Below are 8,578 nucleotides of genomic sequence, written 5' to 3' on the forward strand. Positions count from 1 at the left end.
CTATTGAGAGATGGAGCCAAAAATGATTTTCAGCACAATATTTCTCAAAATTTATCAGGCCTGATATGTTATACTGGATCAGGCATTGCATGGCGGTGGTATGTGCATCCCCGAGTGCCCTTCTAGTTTATATCCTTGTCGATCATTTATCCAAAGCATTCCTGTTTGTTATCATTTCATTACCTGCGCCCCAATTCAGTCGACCACTCAGCTTCCCCTTCAGCAGAACTGCAATGCAGATAATGCGTCGTCATGACGTTCAAACAATCATCGAATGTTTTCATTATATTCTTCTTATCGTGCAGAGTAAATCTACCGCAAAAATTTTAATGGAACAAAGTTTGATTGTTTAAACTAAGAACATGAAAAAGAGCATCAAGGCAAATACTCTCCCCTTTTTACCTTCGCAGATTGAACACATCAGCAGTTAAATAAAAAATAAATAAATTAAAATGGAATTTTTAAAGAGCGCACATGGGCACATTCTTTAAAAAAAAATCCAGGAAAAAAAACAAAAACATTTCAATGGTTTTGAGATGAATGAGGTGACAATGAGGTGACAAAGAGTATACAAGATTTTACTGTAGTCAGCCATTGCTAAGACTTATAAATCTACTACTCCCCATGGCCAAGCCACACCGAGTTAGGAGGAGCGGCTGAAGGAGACAGGGCTTGATACACGAGAAAGGAGGTCGTTACGAGGAGATATGATGGAGATGTTTCAGATAATGAAAGGTAGGGATAAAATCAGTGTAGATGAATTATTCAGCAGAGTAGGAGTAGACACTGAGGGGACGAGGGGCCGTAGCCCGAGAGTGAAGAAAAAGAGAGTTAATACCGCATGCTGTAAGCCTGGGTTTGAATCCCGACCCAGCTATAAACTGTCGGCCCGGTATTTCACAGGCAGGACGATTCATCAATATGTGTGTCGTCCCTCGTGGATGGGCATTAAACAGGAATCCCACCTGCCAGCACCTGTAGGTGGACCTTCATCAAGTCAAGAGTCGGTGAGCGACCGCCCGCACCCTGAACAATGACACATTTCTCCCCTAACCAGCAGAGGGAACTGCATCAGCGGCACAGCCGAGCCCTGAGCGAATGATGTTACCCCGCATACGAACGAAGAAGAAATACAGTTGTTCGTTGTGGCCGTTACAAGATATCTAGATTATAGAGCAACTGAAAAAAAAAAAAAAACCCTTCGAGTGTCAGCGACAGCAGCCGTATTGCAAAATTACAAAAAAAATAAATAAATCAGCCATATCAGTAATTATCCAGGACTTGACAATTTAATAAATGATACATGCAAAGTCTTTCCACAATAATGATGCAAAAAGAACATTTCAAATTTTTCTGGGAAATAAAAACTTCTTTCTTCGGAGGTCACAAATATTCCCATGTTCTTGTGGGGTTGCCTTGGGAGCCAATGTTTCACGAACCGGCTGGCCAGGCCCGACGTTCGACTCAGGTTAGGGCAGGAATTTGTGATTTGTTGAGGGTACCGGTTACAGCTCAACTACACTTCGCTAACTAACGTGGGATCTTTAACGTCCACTAAATAATGGCGGCAGACCGGACCCAAAGTTGAACATCCATCTTCGGGACGGTAAACACAATGATGTCTCCCCCATGCCTGTGAAACACCGGGATGAGAGTTTTCACTGGGTAGAGATTCAAACCCAGGTTAGATAGCTTCGAGGTGAGAGTGTGAACCTCAAGGCCATCCTGCCGGCCGATGGGCCAGAAAACCTGAAATATGAATTTAGAATTTACAGAAACAGGTCTCTTCAATGGTGACGTTTTATTGGGCCAGAATTAATACTTTTTGATGAGGTTTAAATGAGAACGACACTCGGTGGAGCACATATCTCTGCCCGGCTGAACAGTTGATGTTTTGTATTCCACTGATAGGCTGGATATGGATCCGGACCTGAACCAAAATCGAATCGGCTTGCTCTCGTCACCGAGCCAACTCATCCACCTAGTTTTGTCATAACTCATCCACAACCTTCCAAGACATCCTGCTCACAGAGGGAAAGATTGGGGTGGGAAGAGGGAGGGGAAAGGTGGAGGTGGCAGGAGGGAAAGGGGTGGGAGGAGGGAAGAGAAGGGTGGGAGGAGGGAGGGAAGTGTGGGAGGAGGGAGGGGAAGGGTGGGAGGAGGGAGGAGAAGGGTGGGAGGAGGGAGGGGAAGTGTGGGAGGAGGGAGGGGAAGGGTGGGAGGAGGGAAGAGAAGGGTGGGAGGAGGGAGGGGAAGTGTGGGAGGAGGGAGGGGAAGTGTGGGAGGAGGGAGGGGAAGGGTGGGAGGAGAGAAGAGAAGGGTGGGAGGAGGGAGGGGAAGTGTGGGAGGAGGGAGGGGAAGTGTGGGAGGAGGGAGGGGAAGTGTGGGAGGAGGGAGGGGAGGGTGGGAGGAGGGAAGAGAAGGGTGGGAGGAGGGAGGGGAAGTGTGGGAGGAGGGAGGGAAGTGTGGGAGGAGGGAGGGGAAGTGTGGGAGGAGGGAGGGGAAGTGTGGGAGGAGGGAGGAGAAGGGTGGCAGGAGGGAGGGAAGGGTGTGAGGAAGGCAGGAGAAGGGTGGGAAAGAGGGAGGAGAAGGGTGGGAGGGGAAGGGTGTGAGGAAGGCAGGAGAAGAGTGGGAGGAGGGAGGGGAAGGGTGGAAGGCAGGGGAAGGATGGGAGGAGGGAGGGGAAGGGTAGGAGGAAGGGAGGGGAAGAGTGGGAGGATGGAGGGGAAGGGTGGGAGGAGGGAGGGAAGGGTGGGGGGAGGGACCTGGCATTGCAAGTTCCTTTACTTTTGCTCTCCACCTCCTTCTTCGCTCCCCACTCCCCATTCTATGTCTGTCTGTCTGTCTGTCCGTATGTCTGTGTGTGTGTGTCTGTGTGTGTGTGTCTGTGTGTGTGTGTGTGTCTGTGTGTGTGTCTGTGCGTGTGTCTCACTCTCTCTCACTGCCGGTCTGTCTCTCTCTCCCCTCACCCCTCCGTGTGTGTCTGTGTGTCTCTCTCACCCCTCCCCCCTCCCTATGTCTGTCTCTGTGTCTATGTCTGTATATGTCTCTGTCTGTCTGTCTCTCTCACACCCCTCACCCCTCCCTGTGTGTCTGTGGCTGTGTCTGTCTGTGTGTCTCTCTCTCCCCCCTCCCCTCCCGCTCCAACTCCTAACCCTGTCTCTCTCCACCCCCCCCAACCAGTCTCTCTCTCCCCTCACCCCTCCCTGTGTGTCTGTGTGTCTCTCTCACCCCTCACCCCTCCCTGTGTGTCTGTGTCTGTTTGTGTGTCTGTGTGTCTCTCTCTCCGCCCTCCCCTCCCACCCCCTACTCCTACCCGTCTCTCTCTCCCCTACTCTTAGGATTCCCATCAACAAAGTGCCAGGTGGTATTTTCTGGTGTCACAGTTTCTTGAATGTCATGGGCTTTGGATGTCGTAAATTTAATTCCTCACTCACATCGGTTTATACATCAGATTTGTGAAGTTTCAGATTTTTCAGATAAGAATTTCAATTCAACCAATTATGGCTGGAATACCACTTCACCAATGATGTCATCGTGATCACCCTATATACCTCATGGAGAGTTGATGACATATGCCAAGTTTCAATTTTTTTCGTTGAGCGGTTTTGGAGAAAATGATGTCCATTTTTTCCCCCCTTTAATTCAATATGGCTGCCATACCATGTGATCTATGACATCAGAGTGAACAGCACGATATTTTCCCTGGGGAGTCCCTCCTCTGTTTCAAGTTTTGCCATATTTACACTCAAACTACTACAGCTGTAAACATTTAAATGAAAAGCTTATTCTAAGCACGAATTCTTGATTTACTTTAACTCTGTAGGTACTTGCAGAATGTGAGCACGATCCACTTCATCAAATGTATAAAGATTATAGTTATAGATGTATGCACGAACGATTCACCCAAGCAATCTGCTTGCAGTCTGCTCGAATGTGCCACTAGTACTTTTATGAGCCTGAGGATGTCCACACAGTCATCTGGCAATCGGGTGTCCGTGACCAGTGCACAACATGTTACACTCATCATCATGACCCCACTCAAGGACACGACGACTCAATATTGCTTCACCTGTGCAGGTATGATGCGATCAGTTCTTCCTTGACTCTCGACAAATCCTCGGGTTTTGCCTCCGTCTCGTGAACTGGAACACAGATAGCGCACAAAGGACAAAGACAATCAGATATGAAAATAATACGAGGCAATGGCAGACGTCTGACGAAGAGGTCAAAAGACACAAGATCTATAATAAATGTGACAATGACACAAAGGTCAAAGAGTGCACGGTCACATAAAATATGGGTTATGAAGATGACATTTGACAATGGCAAAGAGCGCAGTGGTCACACAGAGGTCAAACACGATATGACACTGTGAAGATGTGACAATGATATTGTGGTTACAAAGTTATCAAACTATTTCAGATCGTGAATGGAAGAGGAGGCAACACCGAGACGAGACTTGATCGAGCAGACGCAGGATTGTTCACTTCATGTTCATCATACGCCATTTCTTGCACCTCCTTTCATGGCCAGGCTTTGATGGGCCCAATGACCTCCTCCTGAGTTTAAGTTACTTGTGAGTGAACTCGTATTATTTACCAAACTCCGCTTGTGTTAGTTGCACAACATCTTGAATGCACGACAAGTTTGATCCGACAATAGTGACGTCACAAAACTCGAGATAATTTTCAGGATCACTGGGAAAACAAATATACCGCTACATGAAGGATTCTTCATGAGCATTCAAAATTCACCTGTTTTATACAATCGCACGTTTAATGGAAACTAACTTCCATACACAGCTTCGAAAATGGAGAAATAACTTTGATAATTGAACTATTGTCTTATAAGGAGAACCCCACCCCCCATCTCCATGACGACCCCATGGGTACTTTTATGTCAGCTCCGATAATAGCTCAATTCACTGTGGATAAAAGGTTACCTGTTTTGTTATTTAACGGAAAAGAAAACACAACTTCCTTGCGCTCAGTTGGTAAGATTAGCAAGACGACAACCGTAACTCATGGTGAAACGTGGTACCTGAGATGACCTCGAGGCATGCAGTACAGATGGCCTGTCCGACTGCATTGCTTGCGATGCAAGTGTAATGCGCGTCTTGATCTTGCGTGACCCGAGGCATACGGAGCTCGTGCTTCTGCCCATCCTTAAACACCTCGTAGCCCCTGGTTCCCTCAGAAATGACCATTTTCTCATCTGATGGGCCTTCTTTCAGCCAAGTCACTTCTGGAGCTGGCAGGCCTGAGTTTTGGGAGGATCAGAAAAGCAGTTCCATTCGAAATCAGACCAACCGACTCACGATGGTGTCTTTGTTTACAAGTAAGTTTGTTAAGTTAATCAAACTTTTGTACATGTATAAAATGCAGTGCAAGTGCATGAATAATCGGAGAGATCGGTGTCCTTGACATGAATTACAAGGACATTGGCGTTTGATGGACAAATCGACACAGTATTTGGGATTTTTGAGACGTTGACCCACCGGCAACACAGAAAGATGAAGAAATGTGACATGCAAGCATCATACGCCAAGAACTCAGATGGCAAGGTGAACCAGGTGAACCCAAAATATTGACAGACGACCAACATTTCAATCAGAAATTGCACTTCTTAAAACAGCTGGAGATACCATCATATCAAGTTGATGTAAAGACATGAAATAACGGCACCGTGGACGATCGAGCATCATACATCGGATTCCTCGCTTGGTTTGGAGAGGGACGGAGCATGGACTGCACCTGCGAGTTCAAAGGTTCATTCTGTGTCGGGAATCAAACTAATTGCAGAATGGGAAATTAACGCACAAATGGTCCGCAGTCTCCACGGGACGACACCGAGTGCAACGAGTGGTCGCACGATCCCGTATGGCCTTAAACAAGGAAACGAGGCGGCCTTTTGGCACATCATTGGCATGTTGCAATCCAGAGGAAATTTTTGCTGCAGGTGGAAAACTCCTTTCCGAGAATCAGATGTTTTACCTTTCTGGGTTTCTTCCCCTCGCCCAATCTTCCTTCAACTGTTGCGTCCCTCTACCCTGCTGTTGGTGTTTCCCTTCTTTCTTTTCTACCGAGTTCATATATTTATGTCTTTGCTTATTAACGATTTAATCTTCACTAAAACAACGTTCTTCATGCTTTACTAAAGTCTAGATCACCTGATGATAGCCTGGCATTGGCTTAGCGGTGAGTGCGGTGGCTTGGGATCCTAGGGTCCTGAGTTCGAGCCCCGTTTTTTCCGCTGAATTAACACCAGGGGGTTGATGCAGCCTGTCATCCTTCCGAGGTCAGCGAAATGAGCACCAGTGTACTGGTAAACAGGGGCACTGCATCAGCGGCAGAGCCGCGCCCCTAACCAAAGATGGAACCAGCAGCCAAAAAAGGGCTGCACACGAAGGGAACCTGATATCGGTCGGGTAACACAACTTGTGACATCATAGTCCTTCTTTACTAACCTTCCACTGTCACAGAGAGCGTCAGGCTGGACCCGCAGGGAGCACGGTTGTTGAGAAACCGATGCACAAACCGTGGTGGAACCATTTTCTGTTGTACCTCTGTCAAAAGAGGAAAACAAAGACGAGTTTAAGGATCACATCATATTGTTCAAAAATGACTTCTACAGGCTAAAAAAAATGAATGATTAAAATAGGTATTTCCCATAATTCACACGCCAGCGCAAGATTGTGGTAAAATTAACTGGAACAGGAATTTGTGTCGATAACTGTGCGGAAAGAAGGTCGTCCTCCTCCGCAATGTTGTTTCTGATGCTCAACTATTTTTCCTTCACCAGTATTTTGTTTTTTCCTTTGTAATCCATCTTTTATGCACGTCGAAGGGATGGGAGTTTCGGTGCGATTCTCGCACACATCAAGAACATTCCGGCAGCATCGAGAGGCGAGGGATGAGACCAACGATACCTCCACCAATCGGCACCGAGCAAGCGAAGCTGGGGGACTTCACTGGTTGGGGGTGTCGAACGACTTAATTTTTGAGAAAAAGGCCACCGCGAGTCATCTTCAGTTCAGTTCAGTTCCTCCTCGAGTTCCTCGAGCAATTCATTGAGCTCATTCATTGAGGGAGAGCTTCTGCTGGCTTGCACTGCTTTTCTGAAGAGAGGCAGTCTCAAAAAAAAAACAAATAAAATGGACCATTTCTCGACCGTGGCATGGATCGAGGCAAGGTGCCTGGCACGCCACCTGATTGGCCACCCGACGGCGATCATCCAACTGAACCCAGTATCGGTGAAGCAGGATCTCTTATGAAATTAATTCGAAGCGTTTTGGCCATTTGGCCAGCGTGTCCACGATAATATGAAATTACAGCGTGTCTCTTTGTTTGTCTGTTTGTTCACTCATAGACTCAAAAACAGCTTGGCTAAGGTCCACCAAATTTTTCCTATGTGCTGGGGGGTGGGGAGGTTGACGATGTGATTTTCACCTGTGCACGTGGAACAGTGTACATTGCTAACTCAAACATCGTACATTTTATCAGGAGGTAAAAATAAATTCTGGAACACAAAGCAACCAGAAATGTGAACCAATCCCGCGGCCCGTGGAATGATTGCATTTTACAAGGAATAAAAATTGCATGTTTCAATCTGATAATTTGGGCTGCTTGTATCCAGTCCTTCACGGGTCGCTGGCAGTTGCTGATTACAGCTGCCCCATCTTATTGAATCGAGAAGTAACAAGTCCATGCATGCCTCAGTTTCACAACACCGCATGACATCTGCTGACGCCATCAACTTACAGGAGTGAAGAAATCATGATACCAGGTTGCACAGCAGTGGTAATGTGGCAAGGAAGGTACGCATATGACTTCCTGTTTTTCCATTATTGTTGCCATAAGAGTTTTGATTCTTGTCTTTCCATTCATTCCATTCCATTGGGACCATACTCTGTGCAGAGCGTCGGTGCTGCCGAAGCAGTCTCCTGGGATATTGGGCACAATCATGGGCAGGTCGCCACTCCGACGCTGGATACTCAGATGGCTCAATCATCCCAGCAAGCTGGTACTCATTTTGCCGAACTTGGCAGGATGACAGGCTGAGTCAACCCCACCTGGTATTAATTCATTATGGTCTTTCGACCGACTTTTTGTCAAAATATTATCGCTGTGTTTGTGTTGTTGTTTTATTTATTGGGAATTATAAGCATATACTTATTTATTTGAAGAAATAGGAGTTACGGAAGCTGATTCCATTTCGCTCTTCTTGTTGATCATGCACTTCTGCTTTCATGGTGAGAATTTGTTTTACAATGTCTTATCATTTACACAAGCAGACCAAGAATATTTTCAGGTGTAAAAGGTCACATGATGAAAGCGTGCAGAGCTGGACATATACTTTCAGCTTTATGTGATCCCAGGTCTGGCTCGAATTACTGCTCAGGAGAAGGTTTGTGTCACAAAGTCAAGACAAACACAGTCAGAATCAACGACGAGACACTTATGACCTGCGCTGCATGTGAACATACCTCAAAGTTTTGAAGAGCTATTAAACCAAATTGTGCAGAGAAACTTGGTTAACATTTTCCTGGCATACAGACTGCAGATTTACCAATTTC

The 8,578-nt window shown here is 46.5% G+C and overlaps 1 protein-coding gene across 1 annotated transcript in view; it reads right to left on the bottom strand.

Annotated features, from left to right (window-relative positions):
- The window catches only part of OBSCN (obscurin, cytoskeletal calmodulin and titin-interacting RhoGEF), a 498,370-nt gene that overhangs the window by 224,844 nt on the left and 264,948 nt on the right, over positions 1-8,578 (bottom strand). Inside the window, exons 64-67 of the mRNA XM_085876584.1 lie at positions 6,470-6,568; positions 5,044-5,262; positions 4,073-4,145; positions 184-228 (exon numbers count right to left, since the gene is read on the bottom strand). Of these exons, the coding sequence (XP_085732710.1) occupies positions 184-228; positions 4,073-4,145; positions 5,044-5,262; positions 6,470-6,568 (436 nt within the window). The remainder of the gene's footprint in view (positions 1-183; positions 229-4,072; positions 4,146-5,043; positions 5,263-6,469; positions 6,569-8,578) is intronic.

The sequence above is a fragment of the Eptatretus burgeri genome, chromosome 4, assembly GCF_056783735.1.
Source record: "Eptatretus burgeri isolate ZD-2024b chromosome 4, Ebu_testis_v1, whole genome shotgun sequence".
NCBI lineage: Eukaryota > Metazoa > Chordata > Myxini > Myxiniformes > Myxinidae > Eptatretus > Eptatretus burgeri.